The sequence below is a fragment of the Gorilla gorilla genome, chromosome X, assembly GCF_029281585.2.
Source record: "Gorilla gorilla gorilla isolate KB3781 chromosome X, NHGRI_mGorGor1-v2.1_pri, whole genome shotgun sequence".
NCBI classification, from domain to species: domain Eukaryota; kingdom Metazoa; phylum Chordata; class Mammalia; order Primates; family Hominidae; genus Gorilla; species Gorilla gorilla.
Genome location: NC_073247.2, coordinates 26284080 through 26306257, shown reverse-complemented (window position 1 = coordinate 26306257; position 22178 = coordinate 26284080). Strand labels below are relative to the sequence as shown.

Genomic DNA, 22178 nt, shown 5'->3' with positions numbered 1-22178 from the left:
GAAACCACCTCTTCTCTTTTAATGAGCGTAAGCTCTCAATGGTTGGTTTTTACATGGTATGATAGAAAATTAAGAGAGAAAAGAAAAAGATGATAAACTATAATATAAAGGCTCAAAGAACTGGTATTATTTAGGCAAAAGGTTATTTGACAGATTGGTATTATTTAGGCAAAAGGTTATTTGACAGACTTAAACTTTTCTTGTTCTCTCTCCAGAAAACAGAGACTATGTATCACAGCAAGAGTTTCATTGGGTTTAAGAAAGCATACTAGAATACGTGCTGGAGTACTGACATGCATCAAAATGTAGTAGGATATATAAATTCAGTTTGTAATGACAATTTTGTCAAGTTTGTTATTTATATTTTAGCATTACCTGAAAAGTCTAATTACATTAAATCCCAAGGGATAGTCCCAATTACTTCATTAAACTGGTATTTTCATCGGGAATTTTGCTTGGATAATGATCCATTATTGGGGCTTATAATTTATTTTTTACACAGAATATGGAAATAGCTTCAGAGGTTCATTGACAAAAAAGCATTCATTAAATACTGTGAATCACTAATGCCATTGATACAGAAGAATTTCCCTATGAAAATGAGAGCTTCTGTGAGAAAATGAAGTAGTTGGGAGTTTAATTTCTTATTAATATGATTTTAACTTGCTGCTTCATTCCACTATATTCTGAGTTGGGGGAAAAGGGCAGCTATCTCTTTAAAATATTTAGGAATTCTTTGAGGATTAAAATGTAACTGGCTTTTGTCCTCAGATACGTTTGTAATTAATGGTTGTGTAAGTTTAGGGATTTGTTAGATATTTTTCTTGGAACGGTTTACATGATTTTGTAGTTCAACATTTCAGAGTTTCAACTTGAATAAATATTAAAATGAGGATACTTTAAAGACACTCAAATAAGCAATTTTAAACTTGCTTTCTGGTGGGGATATAATCCCTTTGAGAGTCCGAAGGATGATGGGCCGTCACCCCAGGAAGATTTGTACATCATTTTGTTTCTAATTTCAGGGAACTCTCGGAGCCCCTAGAAGTCCTTCTGTAGACACTCAAATCTGGAGAGTTCGTTAAAATCTGTCTTGAGGATTTTTAAAAACGTAATATCCTCAGTCTCAGTCAAATTCTTTGGATTTTTTGCTTTTGTAGGTATAAGTAAACAGTTAAAAACCTTCATTGCTACTTAAAATACCAGATGAGTGACTACTTTTCCAGTTTTTATTGGGAAAGATTTTTCTCTAGGTTCTTTAGTTTATGTAATACAAATGAACTAATGAATTTAAATACTGGTGGAAGGGGAATATTCTAATTGAATTTTTGGTCAACTCAGTATTGACCAGATGACTTACACTGAAAATCTTTCCATAATATTAGTAGTAAATATAGTGTTTTAGGATTTTGTAAAATTTCTGGAGGATGTCTGTCATCATTTTGAACACTGTATGTAGTAAAGTTAGAAAAAAATGAATCTAAAGTCTTGGGCATTGTTTAGAAGTTAAATATTCAGCCTTAAACCAAAGAATGAAAGCAAACAGAAACTTAAGTTTTAGTTATCTTTACTGTGAACTAAATGTTCTAGAAATCTGATTGTGTCTGTGTCAGTTTGTATACTGTGTGTAAGAATATATGCATTTCTTTTGTAGCCACGTCATGAATATTTTAATGTCCCTGTGTACTAAATGACTACTCATCGAGTATGCAGAATTTCACAGAGGAAATAGAATGCTGATATACATATGAAAGAAAATATCCTCAGCATGGTGATTTATTGTCTTGTATAATAATAGTAGAACATTTTAGAACTAGTACTTTTATGATTGTATTTTTTTCCTGTTCACATTCCAAACTTTTCTGTTTTATTTTCATTCTATATGTGATCTTGATACAGCTCGTTCCTCTCTGCAACTGATTTAATCTCATCTTGACAAAATATGACCTAGAAGTGTTTTGAGTAATATTAAATCTTAAACACATACATATTATTAATGAACCATCTGTGATTTATCTTATAAGAGGAAAACATGACAATCATTAAAATGTTTACCAAAGAAAATATAGCTGAAGTGCTAGGTCAAAATAAGCAGTGCCATAATATATAGTGTGGTTTGGTCTTCAAATATTGAGGTTAAAAAAAGAAACTATTTTGTGTGATTATCTTACAATCTGTATGAGCTAATGTGTTCTAATGTATCACATAAAAGTATATGTGAAAATATTACAAGAAACTAAAATTAATTTGTACCATTATATAATATTTAAGGTTAAAACATTCAGTATTAAGAAATTTTGTAGTGCCACATTTATTGAATCACATTTGTGCTATATAATATCAAACAATCCCTTTAAGAACTTATTAGAGAGCTATGTCTGAAGTCTGTTCTGCAATATCTGTTGCTGAATAATAACTTTCAAAGCATTAATGCTGAGTTTATATAGTTCAAAAATTCTAATATTCATTCAGTTTTAATACCTAAATACTTATATTTTACTAGTGATGGCATTCTAATATATTAAGTCCTCATTTAAATACTTAATACTTTGTTAACTGTGGCATTATATTTCTGAATTTTAAAACCTTTAATATTGGTAACTATTGCATATTCTTTTAATAAAACATGCAGCATATTTTTTATAAAAGGAAAAGAATTCATTGTTTATATCTAGAGAGCATAAAGCCTAAGTTAAGTAAGTTATTAAACAATAACTTCACAAGATGTTCAAATCGATTTACCACTGAAAAAAGATCTATGAAAATGTGTTTTGACCAAACTTAGTATTAGGCAGGTACACAGATAAGATTTTCCATTCTTAACATTCTCACTGTAATGCACTACATTTGAAGCACCTGGATGTGCTATCAGGTGGGAAATCTAGCATTATATATTGGAAGCACTGAGAAACATTGGTCTTTCATTTCTATTTTTCCCCTCCTTTCCTCCTCCTGCCCCACAATATATTATTCATCTGGTTTTAATGCTACATAAATATGCATTGTCTCATGCCTGTTTGTGTTGGATGCCTTGTGCTAAGCTGTAACAAAATGTTGCTTCTTTTGCTGTCTGTATACAGCTGCTTGCTTTAAATTAGTAGATTCTGAAATAGCTTTCCTTGCATGTCTAAAATAAAAGTATTGCATGTACTTCGTCTCATGTGAATGACTTTTTCTTTTCCATCCCTCATAAAATAACGTTTTATATTTTCATTTTTCTAGGCAAATTTTTTAAATTGTGGTTAAAAACACATAACACAGAATTCACCATCTTACGCAGTTTTAAGTGTACAGTTCAGTTGTGTTAAGTTTATTCACATTGTTGTGCAGCAGATCTGCAGGACTTTTTCGTCTGGCAGAACTGAAACTCTATACCCATTAATCAACAATTCCCCATTTCTCCCTGTCCCCCAGCCCCTGGCAACCACCATTCGACTTTCTGTTTCTATAAATTTTACTACTTTAGATGATAATAGTTTTTCTGGGTAGTTTTGAGCTACAATTTCAGTGTGAACATGTGTAAGTTCCATTTTATATTATCACCACAATTTATTTTAAAACTCTACCTGTGCAAGTCTCACAAGAATAAAATGTGTAAATAATTCTTTCTTTGAAATTAGGCCTTTTAGAAAGGACAAATATTTTCAATAATGCATATTTGATAAGCAGTATGATTCTCTACAGGAAATGCTATATAAGATTGCAGGCAGTGAGCACATGGGGAAAAGTCTGACCAGCTCCACGGAGTAGCTGTGGGACATTTTTACATGGAGAAGCTGAGAATGTAAACTGTGTAGAATTCAGTGGAGGCATTATTTAATTGATACATTCAAGGCTACATGAACTTTTAAACTACTTAACATTACATGGAAATAATTATTTTAAATTTTTCTTGAATATTTATGAGATTTAGATGTCATTCTCAGTGTATTTAATGCTTAAGGCTAAATATAAATGAAAGGGATTGGCTTACATCACTCTTGGGTGTTACATCATTTCCACTGGACTTTCTTAAAAAACTTTATCATGAAAACTTCAAGACTCATGAGTATAGGAAATAGTATAAAGAACCCTCGTGTACACATCACTGAGCTTCAAGAACCATCAACTTAATACTGTTTCCCCAACCACTCCCCGCATTTTTGCCTCAGTATCTTAGAGCAAGCCCTAGACATCTTGTCAGTTTGTCTTTAATACTTCAGTATGTGTCCCTAACAGATAAAGTACCATGCCCCACAAAATTAACAGGAATTAATAATTACTATCTTATGCCTGGCTCAGTTTTTCCTAATTGTCTGAAAAATGCCTTTTTATATTTGGTTTGTTAGAATCAGATTCCAACCAAGACTCTCACATTGTATCTGATTGATGTGTGTTTTAAGTCTCTTTTAATCTTTAACAAGTCTTCTGCTTTTTCCCGCCTTGCCATTTTTTTTTTTAAAACCAGGTCATTTATGCTGCAGGATGTCCTACCTTATGGATTTGGCCATCATACTCATATGGCAATGTTTAGCTGTTCTTATATCCCTCATTTATTTCTATTTAGATCTGTAACCTGACTAGATTGAGGTTCAATTTGAGGGGGCAAGAATACTTCATAGGTTAGACTCTTTTTAAAAAAATACCTTTTTTCGCTAAAGCTGATTTTTACCCACTTTTATTACTATGCAGACATACTAAAAGGTCATCATATGAGCTTTATAAGTAGAATTGGTGTATAGTACTTGCATTTAATAATAAATGCTAAATCATTTTGATTTCAATTGTGTAACTGTATCACCTAACATTTTTGGAGCACTTTCTATAAATTAGGCAGAGCCTTAATTCACTTAATCTCAACATATGAAGGTAAGTACTATTAGCCATGTTTTCCAAATAAGGAAACAGACCATAGAGTTTAAGTAACTTACTTAAGATTACACCATGAAGTGCTTTACATGCAATTAATATTCTAAAGATTTATGGTTTAATATAATTTCTCTTCTCCTTGTTTTGTGCTGTACCATGATTAGGATGCAAAAGTAAGTTTATTACTGGATGCCAAAAATTTATATTATTTTCCTTCATTAAAATATAGTGTTGCCTTTTAATTACAAAATTTGTTGCTAGTAATACCTGAAAGTTGGCCTCCTTGGTCCTTTATTTTGTGATTTGCAAAATCAGACACTTTGGAAAATTATTAAATAATTTTTTCCTGGATATGCTTACTTTGTTTTGACCTCCTTTGACACTTAAAAACCAGTGCTGGTTGCTACATAGAATAAAAATGCCTTTGGCCCATGGCATTCTTTCCATATGCGGCCTCTAGTGATGCCATTGGTTGCACTGGGGAGGTCTGGGAAGATAGCTGTTTCTGAAGATTTGCCGCTGTGGACACAGTTAACTAAAAACTCCAAGAGGAAGACATTTCTATAAATGCATGTGACAAAAAGCATGGAACACAACAGTAGGCGAAGAACTGTGGGAACTTGGAGGGAAGAGGTTTTGAATTTTACCACTAAGATAACTTATCTTTCACATATATAATTGAGTAGCAGTGATTTCATAAATTGCCAGCAGGTTTGCATTGGGCTTGACTGCTTTTTGCATGACAGCAACGGCATCTAGCACATTGGTAGGTAATTAGGTACTTAATGAATGCTGAAAACGTCCTTTTGTGGTCTCCAATTTTGAGGGCACAAAACCCTAAATAGCCAATGGCTGTCACTACTAGAATGCTACTGTGACACGAAATTGCTTTCTTGATTCTCTAAAACAAGCATGTTCTTCCATGTCAATGTTTCACATTCTCAAGACTCCCTGGATCTGCTTACCAGAGTCTCACATTTTCCCTCCACAGGAAGCTGAAACCCCACGTAGTGTTCTTGAAGAAATTGGACTGACATAACTCTCCTCCCTTGTTGATGACTTCTTGTGGCATTTCACACACTGTAGATGGTCACTCCCTTCATGTCCATGTTAGCTCATGGTGTAAGATGATGTCTTGTCAGTATTACTGTTTTGCTAAGCCGCTTCATTCATGCCTACACAATTTTTTTTTTAAAAGGGAACTTTAGTTAATTAAGTGATAAGGGACTTAAATATGAATTAGAATGGTGCAGAAAAAGATACCTTTTCTGGATATTTTAAAGTTTAAAGGTCAGTTTCTCTTAATCTGATTATGTGCACATATGAAAATGGCACATCATATACATGTAAAATCAATCAGGCAGTATACATTTATTAATTACTGTATTTGACAAAGGAAACTCTTAAATTATAATGTGAAACCTGGTTTTATGAAACCAAAGACTAGTGCAGCATTTCAGCATATGTAAAAAAAAAAAAAAAAAAGGGAATTGACATGTCACATATCAAATGAATGATATCAAATGAATGGAAACTTTGTTGAAACTTTAAAAAGCAAATTTACTCCAAAGACTTGTACTGGAAATTACATACCTTTTTTTTTTTTTTTTTAAAGGGAATACAGATTATTTTTAATGACTAAATTGGAGTGATACTTCTTACACTAAAAATTATTTCTTAGGCATTCTGAATCTGGGATGAGAAACAGGATTGTTTCACAATAGTAAGCACATAATTTTTAAGGCCAAGGCACATTTGACTCCTGAGATGAATTTTTTGTGGTCATAATCACATACTTAGTTGTTTTTGATGCCCCAAAATAAAGTGAGAATGTTAATTTGCCAGGAATTCTTCATAACAGTATCTTACAAAAAACGTGTTGCTCTCTTCACAGTATTATGTGTAAAGTCATTGTTTAAAGCACGAATGTTCCCTCTGGGGTACTTGTTAAAGCTAAATTTATTTTGCTTCCCTCCACTTAGAAGTGCTGCACACTTTACAGCAGCTTCCTTTCTTTCCATGGCACTGCCTAGTTAACAGAAGTCTTATAAAAATTTAAAAAGACACATTTCTTATAAAAAAGTGAGAGTTGAATGAGGTAAAATGGCATTAGTTGGCTCTATATTTTTTAAAGCTATGTAATTGTTCAGCGTCACTTTTCTAAGTACTTATACATATCTAAACATGTCTTCATGGTTTATATTTTCACTTGTATATGCTGGGCTGGATTAAGCTTTGTTGTGATTGTGACCAACATTCAGGCCACGTGAGCACTGTCTTATCACATCGCCAATTAGTTGTAATAAACGTTCAACGTACAAACACTGGAGTGTGTTTTTATCTCTTTCCAAAAGTTTGTCAAACTATGGAGAGCTGCTGAAGGAAGAATTTCTCATTTTTTTTTCAGTAAAATGTTGAAAATTCCCCTCCATTTGAATATGGTGGTTGTTATAAGCACACACAAGATACATGGTGGAAGATCTAAGGAGTCCTCATGTACTTCATTAAAACATAACATGGATTCCATGCTTCTGAGAGCCTATCTACACATTTATTTTCAATCAATATATGCTGCTTTTAAAACCTTGATGCAGTTGACTTTTCTACTCTTTCTGAATGAACAACTTAGACTGTTACTCAAAAGGTATTTCAAATCAACTGGATTCCTCTTACCCCCTTGTGAACTGAAGGTGCTAGCACATGCAACAGAAAGGGACTAATACTTGCAGACTGTACTACCTAACCTATGCAACAAATCAAATCTATGGTAATCATGATAGTTAAGGGACCTCCTATTACTACAGATAGGAAATGTTACATTCTAAAACTGGGATATTTAAGAAGGAGGCAGGAACTACCATCAAATTAAGTTGCTAGTCTACTGGAAAAAAAGACGTTTATAGGTTTAAAAAGCCTCCAACATGCAGCTAGCTATTCACTGAAAACATGCCTGTGGGTTTCTGCCAGCAATGTATAGTTGGAATTTTTGAAACATAAATAGTAATCAGGCAATATATATTAAAAAAACGAATAAATTTAAGTTCAAGATGGACATTTACCAGGATAGTGAACCAGTCAGTGGTTTAAAAACTTCCTGCCCTTCTACCCTGCCTATTAACATTTGAGGGGAAAGTCATCAATATCTCAGTTGTCTTGAGCTCAAGATGGTGGGTTTCTTAGCCTCCATGATTTATTAAGACTTCAGCTTTGCAGACCACATTGAATTGCATATATCTTGACTGTATTTAGAAAAGTATTAAAAAATACTGAATTTAATGATAATTACTCGGCGTTACTGAAATCAGTAGATAATTCTAGGTCAATCATTTTCAGGGTGAAGCAGGCATTTAGAGTCTGGAACAAATCCAACTTTTTAAAGTGAAGTTATCCTGGGCCACATGCATGATTTCTTTTATTGACTACACATTAAAGAACTCTCATCCTTAACAGATATCATGCAGAAATCCCAATTTTGAGGAAACTTTCTTCCTACTTAAATTTCGTTAACGTTTCAGTATTTTACGTATGTTTTAAGTCCTTATTCCCAAATCTCAAATTGAAAAATGTCACATACTCCAAAATTCTAGATCCCAAATATGTCAATGGAAAGAAAGTGACAAAAAATTGATAAAGCTGGAGAGCATCTTATTTATGATCAGAAATCTAGGTATAATATTTTGCCTGAAGCTTTTTCTGCATTAGGTTCTATTCTCTGACCATTCTGTTGAGATTTTTATACCAGGATTGCTTTAACACTAGGCATATTTAGTACCAATGACCCTAATATTCCTGGAAATGACAAAAATAAACTTTACTCCTATATAAAGAACTTTCCAACACACTATTTTAAAAAGTACACCATGACAGCCCCCAGCTGAAGAGTAGGAGGAAAAAACATGGACTTTGCCCATCAGTACTTTAAAACTGAGAAAATGAACTTTAAAGCAAAAAAGCTGTTCAGCTATTACATATAGAAAAATCCAATAGATTATTAATAAAAGGCAAACAAGCAGGGCTCACCTGTAGTTTCAGCTATTCAGGAGGCTGAGCCAAGAGGATCGCTTGAGCCCAGGAGTTTGAGGCTACAGTGCACAATGATCATGTGAACAGCCACTGCCCTCCAGCCTGGGCAACATAGCAAGACCCTGTCTCTAAAAAAAGGGGTAGGGGGCCAACAAGAATAAAAAAACATTTAATATATGAACACATAAAATTTATCAAATTGGTAAGGATTAAAATTACTTGGCATTGTGGGAGCAGCAAAGTTTATTGACATAATAAATTTTTTATAGTCTTCTGGCAACTTGGAAATATTTTAGTATTCATCTCCTTGCTACAATTTATCCTAAGGAAATGATCAAAAATATGTGGAAGTATTTAAGAAAATCCATCACAGGATTGTTTTCAGCACAGGATTCTTTAATAGTACAAAATTAAAAATCTAACAATGAGGATATGGTTGAAAAAACTGATCCATATTGTGCAGTGAGTAAAACGAAGAATAGGGCTTGATGAAATATGACAACGCTTCTTGTGAATAAAAGCATATTCAACTGCATTCATATATGTTCTTTGTATTAAAAAATGTGTACATAGGGCTGTGTGTGGTGGATCACACCTATAATCCCAGCACTTTGGGAAGACAAGGTGGGAGGATCACTTGAGCCCAGGAGTTCAAGACCAGCTTGGGCAACATGGCAAAACGCTGTCTCCACAAAACAATGTTTAAAAATTAGCCAGGTGTGGTGGTGTGTACCTTGTAGTCTCAGCTACTTGGGTGGCTGAGATGGGAAGATCACCTGAGCCCAAGAGTTTGAGGCTGCAGTGAGCTATGATCACACCACTGCTCGTGAGAACCTATCTCAAAAAAAAAAAAGAAAAAAGTGTACACACTAAAACAATGCTCCAACGTTTAGTTCTCTCTCAGGGTTAGGATTACAAGTAATTTTCATGTTGTTATTTATATATTTTATGTTTTCTATACTAACCATACTTCATGATTATAAGAGAATAAAAATATTTTTAAATAGAATTCCAGGCTAAACAGGGTTCAGCCAGACTTGCGAACCCATCTGCGTTCATAGCCTTCTATCCGAGTATGTAGCAACCATAATAAATAAGATATACAATCATTTAAGAACAAAACTAGTTTATTTGGATTTGGGACTCTGAACAGTTCTGTCTCTATTACCTGACCTCCTCCTGCCACGACTTCGGGACCTAGAGGAACTTTGGCTCCGGCTGCGGCGGCTCCTGCGGCTCCGGCTCCGGCTGCCCCGGCCCCGGCTGCGGTCCCTGCTGCGGTCCCTATTTCTTCCTCTGCTTCGTGAATTGTGCCTCTCCCGACTCTTTGATGTGCGTTTGTGAGATTTCTTCCCCCTGTGACTACTCCTTTTCCTCTCGGATTCCCCATTTCTTTTGTAGGAGTGGTCTGGACTAGGGTTTCTCCTTCCCCGCAGCCTGCTGTAGTAGTCGTCGTGGTGGCCCATCCTCTCCCTCCTTTCGGAGTTCTTCCCAAAGGAGGAGCCAGTCCGATCTGGAGACAAGTAGATGTCTCTATTAGCTTCCCAGAATTCATTGTTGGGATTTCTGAACACATGAAGAAAGTTGCAGTGCTTCCCTCTTGGACATTGTTGTATTTCAAATAAACCTGTAATGGCACAGTGATGAAACAGCACTTATCACTGCATATTCTGAAGATGCTACTTTATCCTTTTCAGAAGGTACATTTCTGATATTTGGATACGCTAGAACTATTTTCTACTGTGTATTATGTAAAAGGGGCTTACATAAATTGATGTCATAATTTGGTTCCCACGATTTCAAACATGCTCTAACAAATGACACTCTGAAAGGTAACAAATCAGAAGTTTTCATTAAGCAGAATAGCCTGTGCCCCTGTTGGATTATGGTGCAGACTGCAACTGAACAAATGGTGACCACGTTATCTTTTCCAGGTTTCACCTTCCCACTGATTGACGATTTTGATCCCTGATTAACATCAAATAGCCAGCTCTTTGGGTCCCTGTGGTAGCATGGTTTGATGGCATGGAGGAGACAGGCCAGAACCACTGGTCAAAAGAGAAGGCGTGGCCAGGTGCGGTGGCTCACACCTGTAATCCTAACACTTTGGGAGGCTGAGGCGGGCACACACCTGAGGTCAGGAGTTTGAGACCAGCCTGGCCAACATGGCGAAACCCCATCTCTACTAAAAATACAAAAATTAGCTGGGCGTGGTGGCAGGCGCTTGTAATCCCAGCTACTCAGGAGGCAGAGGCATGAGAATCACTTAAACCCAGGAGGTGGAGGTTGCAGTGAGCCAAAATCATGCCACTGCACTCCAGCCTGGGCGACAGAGTGAGACTCACTCTCAAAAAAAAAAGGAGAAGGCCTATTAAACATAGAGGAGTCTATATTTTCTTTAAACTTTAAGTATAAGATTATAAACATTACACTAATGCTTCAAATTCACTAAGTGCTTTTAATACAGAAGATTCTTATCACAGATAAAATCTATTCGAACAATTTTGAGATCTTTGGGGTTCTCAAACATTTTTTAAAAGCAGTAAATTCCCCAGATACGCACAACAGTTAGAAGTGAAATACCTCCGTACCACACACTATATACAAAAATTAACTCAGACTGTATCCAAGACCTAAATGTTAAGAAATGAAACTATGACCTTGAAGAAAACATACAAGTAAATCTTTGTGACCCTGGGCTAAGCAATGTCATCCTAGATGTGACACCAAAACAAAAAAATAGTTAAGTTGGACTTCATCAAAATTTACAACTTGTATTTCAAAAGAATATGAAGTGAAAAGAACCTACAAAATGGGAGAAAATATTTGCAAATCATATTTGTGACCAGGTACTTGTATGGAGAATATACCAAGAACTCTTACAACTCAATAATAAAAAGACAAAGAGCCTAGTTAGAAAATAGGCAAAGGATCCAAACAGACATCTCTCCAAAGAAGACATACAAATGGCCAATAATGAAAAGATGCTCAGTGTCTTTAGTCAATAAGGAAAATAAAGTGTTTTTTTTTTTTAATGAAATAGTCCCCTGCTTTGGAGAAGTCAAGGTCACACTCAGAAGCTCCTCACTGAAATCACACTGGATTCCCAGGAACTGACAAAAGTAACTGCCTTTATGGAGCGAACAATTCCACCTCTTCCATCCCCCGAGCCTTTAAAGTGTAATGGTTCTTCTGGTTTCCCTTAGCCAGGAATCCTAAAATCTTTCTTTTCCCTTCATAAATGGTTTCAGAATGACAGCATCCAGGAAGACAAGCTTGCCAAAGATTCTGACTTTGTGTTAGGCAGGCATGTATACAGCAAAGAAACACAAGTAAAGGGTAAGATAAGTGCTCCCCAGAGGCATTTAGAGCTCATCTCTTTTCAGCTAGGGAACAGTCCACTGAGAGAAATCAGAACATAACTAGGCCTTCAAAACTGCTGGCTACTCTGCACAAGACTGGATCATTTCCTGATTGGGTTGCCACTGTCCGATGTCAGTCTGACTGCATTCATGTTTAACTGATCCCAAGCCTACAATTAGTCTCTAGTGCACAGAAGGATGTATTCCAAGTAAGGCAGGAAATGCTATGGGTAAGGTAACGTAGGTGGTCATGACAGAAGATTCATTAGGGATAAAGATGGAAAGAAAGAAAGAAACAAACAGCTCAAGTGAAGTGAGCCAATGAATACAAAATACCTCTGAAACTGCAACAAGGGAAATGGGGCTTCCACAGACGTAAACTCCTCAGGCTTCCTGATTTGTCAGACACAGAGCCCAGGACTGAAGATTGGAAGACTGGAATTCTAGCCCCACCTCTATCACCAATACGTTGTGACCTCAGTCACTTCATCTATCAAGTGACTCATGAGGTCGGTTACAGATCTAAACTGTGGTGTTCTTTATATAAAGTTCTCTGCTCATCTACTGTGTGAGGCAAAAAGCTATGCCTCACCACTTGAAAATACTGGGTTTCCCCCAAAGAATATCCCTTTATATAGCAGTGGAACAATTGAGGAAAAAAATCATCACTTTGTCTTTTACCACAAATCGCCATTTTCCACCGGGTCACGGGGCAGAATTCACACTGCAGCTGTCGTCCTGCATACCATCGTCCGTTAAACAGAGAAAGGGCTGCTTGGCATTCTTCTTCCCTTTAAACCAAAAGTCAAATGATACGCTTTACAGTAACTTCCTAATATGTAGATTAGCCCTACTATTAATTAACCCCGTTATTAATTTATTGTAGGACCACCAAGTTCACTGATTTTGTACCTAGGGAAGAGTCATTAAAATGGTCAAGCTCCCAAAGCTCCCAATTTATTCAGGAACCCTTTTTACTAACCCTCGGAGAGGTTTCAATGCATGGAAATTGGCTTGAATGAAAGCGTCTTAATCCAACAGATTGGACCATTAAAAATGCAGAAGTGTTTTCCATTATTAGGGCCTATTCTTTCTCAGATAGGATTGCTGTTCTTCTTATTACACTGGTTAATTTAACCCACTAGCCATGGTACGGCCTAGGCAAACAGCAAGATAAGAAGAAATGATACATTAATTGTTCTCTTAGCTGGTCAAATGCACACTAAGATGATTTTGGGCTTCAATCTCCGGCTCTTTCACTATACATGCTTTTATGTTCTCTATTCTAGTTATCCCTTATTAGTTTGTATTTTAATTATTAAAATTATGAGTAATAATATAACCATATTGTAAAACATTCAAAACTATGTAAATATATAAAGAATGAAATATAAATTTATTATTTTTTTCTTTTTGAGATGGAGTCTTACTCTCACTCTGTCCCCCAGGCTACAGTGTCGTGGTACAGTCATACCTCACTGCAGCCTTGACCTCCTGGGCTCAAGTGATCCTCCTGCCTCAGCCTCACAAATAGCTGGGACTACCAGCACATGCCACCACATTCGGCTAATTTTTTAATTTTTTTGTAGAGATGAGGTCTCTCTTCAAGCGATTCTCCTGTCTCAGCCTCCCAAGTAGCTGGGATTACAGGTGCCTGCCACCACGCCTGGCTAATTTTTTGTATTTTTAGTAGAGATGGGGTTTTGCCATGTTGACCAGGCTGGTCTTGAACTCCTGGCCTCAAGCAATCCTCCCACTTCAGCCTCCAAAAGTGTTGGGATGACAGGTGTGAGCCACCATGCCCGGCTTATATTATTTTCACATCCATTCTATATTTCTGTTTCAACTCTTAATATTTAAGTTTTAAATATTTAGATTTATTTAAACTTTAATTTTATTTAAATATTTTAAAATATATGAAAGCTGGGCCAAACACAGTGGCTCACGCCTGTAATCCCAGTACTTTGGGAGGCCGAGGCGGGTGGATCACCTGAGGTCAGGAGTTCGAGACCAGCCTGGTCATCATAGTAAAACCCCATCTCTACTAAAAATACAAAAAATTAGCTGGGCATGGTGGCAGGCACCTGTAATCCCAGCTACTCAGGAGGCTGAGGCAGGAGAATCACTTGAACCTGGGAGGTGGAGGTGGCAGTGAGCCGAGATCACGCCATTGCACTCTAGCCTGGGCAACAAGAGCGAAACTTCGTCTCAAAAGAAAAAAACAAAATAAAAATAAAAACATAAGAAATAAAATACATGAAAGCTATATATCCAGTGGAAAAATCCCAGACATCAACAGAAACAGAACAACAAACTGTGACAAATCAGGAAGACATCCACAAGCAGAATACTTACGACTGGTACTGAACATATACATTGCCCCTCAGGTGAGGTTCCAAATTGCAGCTGACCTAGGGAGCAATGAAGAATGCTATCATAAAAAATTCAGGAAAAGAAACCAGCCATTCATCAAATGTTGTTTGTCCAGGCTAACATTCCCCAAAGTAGTTACCAATCAAAGATTGCAAAATAGAGATACTAGCTGACTCTTGCATCTATTTAAGGCGTACTTGGCACATGGCAGCGTGCCTGATCCCTGTTGGTCCAGGTCTGTTTTCTCCCACAAATATGAAATGTTTCACACATCCATAAAAATACAGAAGATATCAATCAGCCTATATATACACTACCCAGATTTAACACTAACGTTTTCCACTTTTGAATGAGAATATTTACATATGTCAAACATTAAAGACCCAGTTGAAGCCCTTCTATCCCATTCTTCTCCCTCCTCCATCACACAGGTGAACACTCTCCACAGGCTGAGTGTAGCCTTCACATTCCAAACACAAACACACATATACATACATAGACCTACACAGACACAAATACAAATACACAGACACAGGCATATATACATACATCATATGCATGCCAAAACCCACACATATGTATCATACATATAAATGTCCATTATTTATAATGGGTATACACATATATATACATATGCAAAGAAACAGGTAATACGTATTGATAAACAACATATAGTGTTGCTTTGTATGTTTTAAAATTTTATATCAATAGTATTTATTCCATATTCTTTTTTCAAGATGTAGTCACATAAACTTAACTACTGTATACTGGATATACCAAATAATAAAACTTATCTACTCTAGAATGATGGTTTTTCAAGATGCTTCCAATTTTTCATCCACAAACAGTACCGCAGTCAGCATTCTTAAACAGGTCTCTGTGGGTATAAAGAGCTCTCTACTGTGCATAGCCAGGAGTGTGCCAATTTATAGGTTACACGTACCTTCACTAGGTATTGACAAACTGCTCTCTGAAGTGGTTTTACTAATGTACACATCCTCATCTACTCTTGGTATTAATAGAATTTATAATTTTTTTGCCTGATAGGTGTGAATATCATCCCATTTTCATATGTACTGTTCCTATTACTAGTTAGGTTAAATATTTGATCATTTGCCTTCAACAATGACAAATCTGATTTGTTTTTATATAATAGTATATAAAAAGGTCCTCAAATATTCATACTAGTGTTTAGCGTTTATGTTCAAAATGAATCTATAATTTTACAAATTTGTTCCAGAGTATTTTTCTTAGGGTATCCCAAAACGAGCAGGATCCATACTCAGTGACAGTTTGTAACACCACCCTTAGAAGGAAGAATAAAAGGCCTCGGGAATCCATGTCAGCTGTGCAAGCTAGGGTGAGAGAACTCTAAACAAAAGAAAAAATACATTGTGGTGGTTGTGGTTTGTGGGTGCAGCCTGTTGCAAGTAAGGGTGCAATTTCCATTAACTACTCTGCAGTTCTGAAAGCAGCCCTCCCATTACCACTTCACAGAAGCAGTATAATCAAGAAACCCTACGAGGAAAACCACTGATGTAATCCAGTCCCCTCACTTTCAGGATAAGGAAAAGGCAGGAAGAAGTGACAAGGCTAGTCAAACCACATGGCCTCCTCGGCCAGTGCTTCTAACATGGTATTGTGTGGCTGTGACCAGGCAGTTCCACTTTAGCAGTTATTGCTTGTGCTGACAAGTAGTGTGAAGACAGGAAGGCATATGCCCCAGAAACAAAAGGTTAAGGAGGAAAAAAAAAAATAAAAAGAATTTTTAAAAATCTTGAAGTCGGTTGATAGAAGTATAGCCTTAAATGTCAGGAATATGTTCATTTTTGGGGGGTGTTCCAACTTTTCATCATCATTTGCAACTTGCAGGAAAAAAAATCACGGTTCTATTCCTGTCTTTTCCCAAATTATGGGACAATTTCCCTGCCTTAACATAACAAAGGCATTCCAGTTCAGATCTGACGAAATCACAGACAAGGCAGGAAGCTTCACCCTATTAGAATTCAACTAATGGGTCCTGGGAGCAGCAGAGATTACATCTGGCCTTACCCTTGCATTAAGGAATATTTTAAAATAATTATGTGTCATCTGAATGCCTTTTTCACCAAGTATGCTGCATCACAGACCATGGTTTGTATAATACTATGTTCAGTATTGAAAGTATCCAATGAATAAAAACAGTGTAAAAAAAAGAAGGGGGTTAGGTGGTGGAATCTAGATTTATGTTCCTGTGTGGCTCCAGAAGAAAGAACATACACCTTGGGTGGAAGCTAAGTCGGCACTGTCAACACAATGCACCAACAAACTTAGTGAGTGAAGTTGTGTCACACTGCACACGGAAGCCACCTACAGAGGAAGGAAGGGAATGCACCGTTTGTCACATGCAGCTTCTAAGTGAAGGACTGGATGGCTATATGCAGGGGACCTGATACAGAGAATTCATGTGCTGGAAAAGAACTGGAGCACAAAGCTACTAAATAAATGAAAGATCCTTTCCAATCTAGACCCCTAGCATTCAGGAAATACCATGCTAATATATGTTTATGATTTCATGTGGTATTGACGTGACATTGGCAACAAGGTAGGGGGTGGAAAGAGAGAAAGAGGGAAGTCACATTTATAGAGTGCCAGCGTGCCTGACCCCAGCTGAGCCTGTGTCCCAGCTCTCTTGTGCCATTAAGTACTGCAGGGTGAAGCAAACCAGTCCCATCCTCCACACGCATGCCCACCTTGAACTGAATCACTTTCCCCACGTTCTTGAACTCGGGCAACACATCCTCATAGAAGTCTAGGAACTGTTGGTAGGTTTCTTCCTCGCTGTACTCCAGGCTTGCGTCAGGGTCATAGTCATCCCTCCTGCACTGCTCCATTCCAAACGTCGTAAACATGCTCTTAATAAGAAGGGTAGGACTGGATGTTGGGAAATTATGTTTACGTGAACATCTGCGTATGAAAGAAAAGCTTAAATTCACGAGACCAATAGTTGAAAATTACTCACAAAACAACTGCTTTAGACCAGGCATGGTGGCTCACGCCTGTAATCCCAACACTTTGGGAGGCCGAGGCGGGCGAATCACCTGAGGTCCAGAGTTCGAGACCAGCCTGGCTAACATGGTGAAACCCCAGTTCTACTAAAAATACAAAAAATTAGCCGGGCGTGTTGGCGTGCGCCTGTAGTGCCTATAATCCCAGCTACTCAGGAGGCTGAGGTAGGAGAATCATTTGAACCCAGGTGGCGGAGGTTGCAGTGAGCTGAGATTGCGCCATTGCACTCCAGCTTGGGCAACAAGAGCGAAACTCCGTCTCAAACAAAAAACAAACAAAAAAAACACTTGCTTTAAATTTTGAGATAGAAACTCATGTAATTTAGTTGTTTTGACTTAACTGAAAGATAATAAACCCCGCTCAGATGCCAAGTTTCAGCGCTTAAGAGGATTTTTTTGTGTTGAAACTTGGCACTTGCTGTTTTAATGTCAAGTTGGAAACATTTCAAAGTTCATATACCATTCAGCTGCCTTTGAATGAAGTTCAGGAAGCCTATACATGTTGAACCATAGGGGAAAAGAAGGCCCGCTGATTGGTGTGACAGGATGTGGTGACAGGCATGAAGATGTCACATGCGGGACTGCTGAGAGGAAGGTGGGAACTAACAATGCAATCCTGGTTCTGTACAATCGTCAGTGGACTCAATGTTTAGACAATATAGTAATCCAAGAACTTCCAGTTAATGAAGCAATTCAATCTGATCTGTGTACAGCATCTTGTAGCTTTCATGGCATTTTTACATTTTCCCCCTCTGGTCCTTTTATCCCTTTAGGACAGTGGGGGCTAGTATTTTCACCACTTTGCAAAGACGGAAGCTGAGACCTAGAAAAGCACACTTGCCCAAGTCAGTCATATGGCTTGGAAGAGAGGGATCCAAGACATCTGCATTAATCTACAATCTGGTGCCTGTTCACGATGGGGTGTAATAAATACAATTTGTTTTTGAGACAGGGTCTTGTTCTGTTACATAGGCTGGAGTGCAATGGTATGATCGTACTTCACTGCAACCTTGAATTCCCCGGGCTCAAGTGATCCTTCTGCCTCAGCATCTTGAGTAGCTGGCGCATGCCATAGGCGTATGCCACCACACCCGGATAATTTTATTTTTGTAGGGACAGGGTCTCGCTATGTTGCCCAGGCTGGTCTCGCACTCCTGGCTTCAAGTGATCCTCCTGCCTCAGCCTCCCAAAGCTCTGGGATTACAGGTGTGAGCTACCATACCTGCATCATTTAATTCTTATTTAATGAAGGTGGCCAACCATTATGAAGAACAATTTTATTTTCATAGTTTAAACTGGACCAAGGCTAAGCTGACCAGGCTGTACCTGAATAATATTTCAAAAATCCTTCATATGAGTTTACTTTCTTACTTCCTTCCTTCTCCTAACATACAATGAGGAGGAAAAATGTAATTCAAGTTTCCAAATAAACAAAATTTTCCTGGTTAGTTTGCTAGTTAAAAATTGGTAAGACAAAAACTTTTTTTTTTTTTTTTGGCGGGGGGAGTCCACAGAATTTAGGAAGAAAGAGAGTTGAAGAATAGGACGTGTTGGGAAAAAACAACAATGGCCCTGAAATGACTAAATGTTTAATAACACTCACTTTCCATGTCTGTAATGTCTATCTAAGCACCTACTGAGATAATGCTTACAGAATGCCCAGCATACACCATGCTCAGCTCAGAAATGCTTCATCAACATTCATTAACGTGAAATTTTCTATTTTCCAAATGACCTCCTGGATTATTCAATTAGAGACCTTGTAATTAGATCCCTCTTCCCAACTACTGATAGAACGAAGAGCAAAGACTCAACCTGACTGGCAACACTAACAGTGAATCAAAATGTTATAAGTATGAAGCATGCAGAGAATTAAACAAGGAACTAATTTAATGAGGTTAAAATTCTGCTCAAGGGATTCCTAGATCTGAATGAACTTGGCCCTAGTTCCCAGGATGTCAAATAAGCATTTGTCAGTTTTGGAATAGAACCAAAGTCCCTGTCTGGGGAAAAATCCCATCTGGCCTAAAGACAGTCCTTATAATCTAAGTGTATACAACAAAAGGCCAGCCCTATAGCTTTTGTTGAAAACTCAGCTAAGAGAAGTGACATTTACGAAGGCAGTCTAAAGCTGTGGTTCCAAGCCTGTGTGGTTCTCAGAATTACCTGGGAAGAACTGAGATTTCTTACTTCCTACCCTAGACCATCTGATCAGACCTCAAGGGGTGGGGGACCCATATTTTCAAAGTAGCTCCCTACCTGGTCCTGAAGATCAGCCATATTTGGGAACCACTGGTTTAGGGCATAATATTTACCCATTATTCTGATACTTAAGTCAGTTTGCTGCAAAAACCCACAGTTGTTGGATATTACCTTAGGCCAAGGATGGCCAATAAATGGTGTGGGTATCCAAATGCCCCCTCGGGTATAGCTAACTGACTACTCCTCTTTTTCTTCTTCTCAGGGAAGTGCTCCTGGTACGCATTACCTTTGTCCTACATAGAATCCCCGCATTGCATGTTAAAGTGAAGCTGCAATCATTTATCAAAGGTCACTGTAAGAAACATCCTCATGAAAATTACATATGCAACTGTTATAAAGCATCTATTAAAGTTATTGTCCACCTTCCTATTTAATGTCTTTGTAAAATATTCCATGGGAGAAACCTTTAGAATCTGGTGCCAGGAAAATTTCTGTCTTTCTAGAGATACCACTCATTCTTCCTTTTTGGTAAGAATGACAGCTTACTATCTGCTTGAGATGCATTCAAATATGGAGAAATAAAAACCTGAAGAAAATAACTCACTTTCTCTTCCTTTCCTTGCTTTCAATTTCCTTTACTTTCTCTAGCTTAATGCGCTAGATCACGAACCTTCTTTAAATCACTTTTGGAAGTAAGTGAGGTATCAATAGACCACTAAGTTTTACCTTCCATTAGTAATTATTACCTTTTAGGAGAAAAACAAATAGATTCCCCTCAAAGCTGTGACTCCAAAAAATACCAATTCCAGCATGGCTCTAGAATTGAACTCTGTACTAATTACAAAAACAACCAACCAAAGAAATGCTTAGGTTATGGAAGTGTTCTTCTGATGGTCTGACAAAACGACAGAACAGAACAGCTGTACGATCTGGAGCAAGTCACCAAGGCTCTCCATAAAAAGGGAACAGAGCAGTCTACTTGTCTAAAGGGATGGTGCTGGATTTTGTAACTGCAAATTTCGCAGAATTTCATGTCACAACTTATCACTTGAATGATGAAAATCTCCACACTGCTGTTATACTTTGATAGCTGTGATGGTAAAATTTCATATGCCTATGAAAATTGTAAGAAATGTTCGCAGCCGGGCGCGGTGGCTCACACCTGTAATCCCAGCACTTTGGGAGGCCGAGGCGGGCAGATCACAAGGTCAGGAGATCAAGACCATCCTGGCTAACACGGTGAAAACCCGTCTCTACTAAAAACACAAAAAATTAGCCGGGCGTGGTGGCGGGCCCCTGTGGTCCCAGCTACTTGGGAGGCTGAGGCAGGAGAATGGCGCGAACCCAGGAGGTGGAGTTTGCAGTGAGCGGAGATCGTGCCACTGCACTCCAGCCTGGGCGACAGAGCAAGACTCCGTCTCAAAAAAAAATAATAATAATAAAATAAAATAAAAAAAAGAAATGCTCGCAAACTAATTTGACCACTGTCCATATTTCCTTGAAATGACTTGAGGAGAGATGGGATCTGAGAGCATGACGGGCCATTCCCTCTTCCCACAAGGTAGGGCCTGTCAACCAAGTTCTCGAAATCGTTTAAGACATCTCCCCTCCTCTCACTTATGCCCAACAAAAGGAGAATTAAGCCGGGAGCAGTGGCTCATGCCTGTAATCCCAGCACTTTGGGAGGCCGAGGCACGTGGATCACAAAGTCAAGAGATTGAGACCATCCTGGCCAACATGGTGAAACCTCGTCTATACTAAAAATACAAAAAAAAATTAGCCAGGTGTGGTGGCATGCACCTGTAGTCCCAACTACTTGAGAGGCTAAGGCAGGAGAATCGCTTGAACCTGGGAGGCAGAGCTTGCAGTGAGCCGTGATCATGCCACTGCACTCCAGCCTGGTGACAGGGCGAGACTCCGTCTCAAAAAAAAAAAAAAAGGGGGTGAGAATCAAGAATCAGGCTACCACAGGTCTTAAATTTGGAGGAAATGTTAGAGATAGATCCTACATGAGGGATCCTGCAGCTGGAAAACCTTAAATGCAATTTGGTTCAACTACCCATGCAAATGTGAACTTACATGGAGTCTCAGTTGTCTCTGAAAGGTAATTCACAGTGCATTTTTCTTTGGTGGGAAGTTTTTTACACCAATCAATTATTACCATTTCTTGTTTAGATAAAGTGTATATTTGAGAAACGCTTCTAAAGGTATCAAAGGGAATAAAGTCTCTTTCCTTTTCTTAGTTCCCAGTTTTTCAAGAGGAGGCTTTCTACTAGTTAGCAGATCCCATGACTCTTTTCACAGACATTCCAGACATCTGCAA

At 37.8% G+C, this 22178-nt stretch overlaps 2 protein-coding genes across 10 annotated transcripts in view; one reads left to right on the top strand and one right to left on the bottom strand.

Annotated features, from left to right (window-relative positions):
• AP1S2 (adaptor related protein complex 1 subunit sigma 2) overlaps positions 1-7170 on the top strand; it is a 29251-nt gene extending 22081 nt beyond the window's left edge. For 2 of the 4 annotated variants that reach the window (XM_063702993.1, XM_019019209.4), the window contains exon 5: positions 5840-7170. In XM_063702993.1, coding sequence (XP_063559063.1) covers positions 5840-5887 — 48 coding nt within the window. In that variant the 3' untranslated portion in view covers positions 5888-7170. Of the gene's footprint in view, positions 1-215; positions 3161-5839 lie in introns of those variants that run through there. The other 2 variants (XM_019019208.4, XM_019019210.4) reach the window with 2 other exon arrangements.
• ZRSR2 (zinc finger CCCH-type, RNA binding motif and serine/arginine rich 2) overlaps positions 6405-22178 on the bottom strand; it is a 37426-nt gene continuing 21652 nt past the window's right edge. For 2 of the 6 annotated variants that reach the window (XM_055376644.2, XM_019019206.4), the window contains 4 exons: positions 17339-17552; positions 14589-14644; positions 12915-13024; positions 9981-10498 (listed from right to left, as the gene is read on the bottom strand). In XM_055376644.2, the coding sequence (XP_055232619.1) occupies positions 9999-10498; positions 12915-13024; positions 14589-14644; positions 17339-17552 (880 nt within the window). In that variant the 3' untranslated portion in view covers positions 9981-9998. Of the gene's footprint in view, positions 9000-9980; positions 10499-12914; positions 13025-14588; positions 14645-17338; positions 17553-22178 lie in introns of those variants that run through there. The other 4 variants (XM_063702990.1, XM_055376645.2, XM_055376643.2 and 1 more) reach the window with 4 other exon arrangements.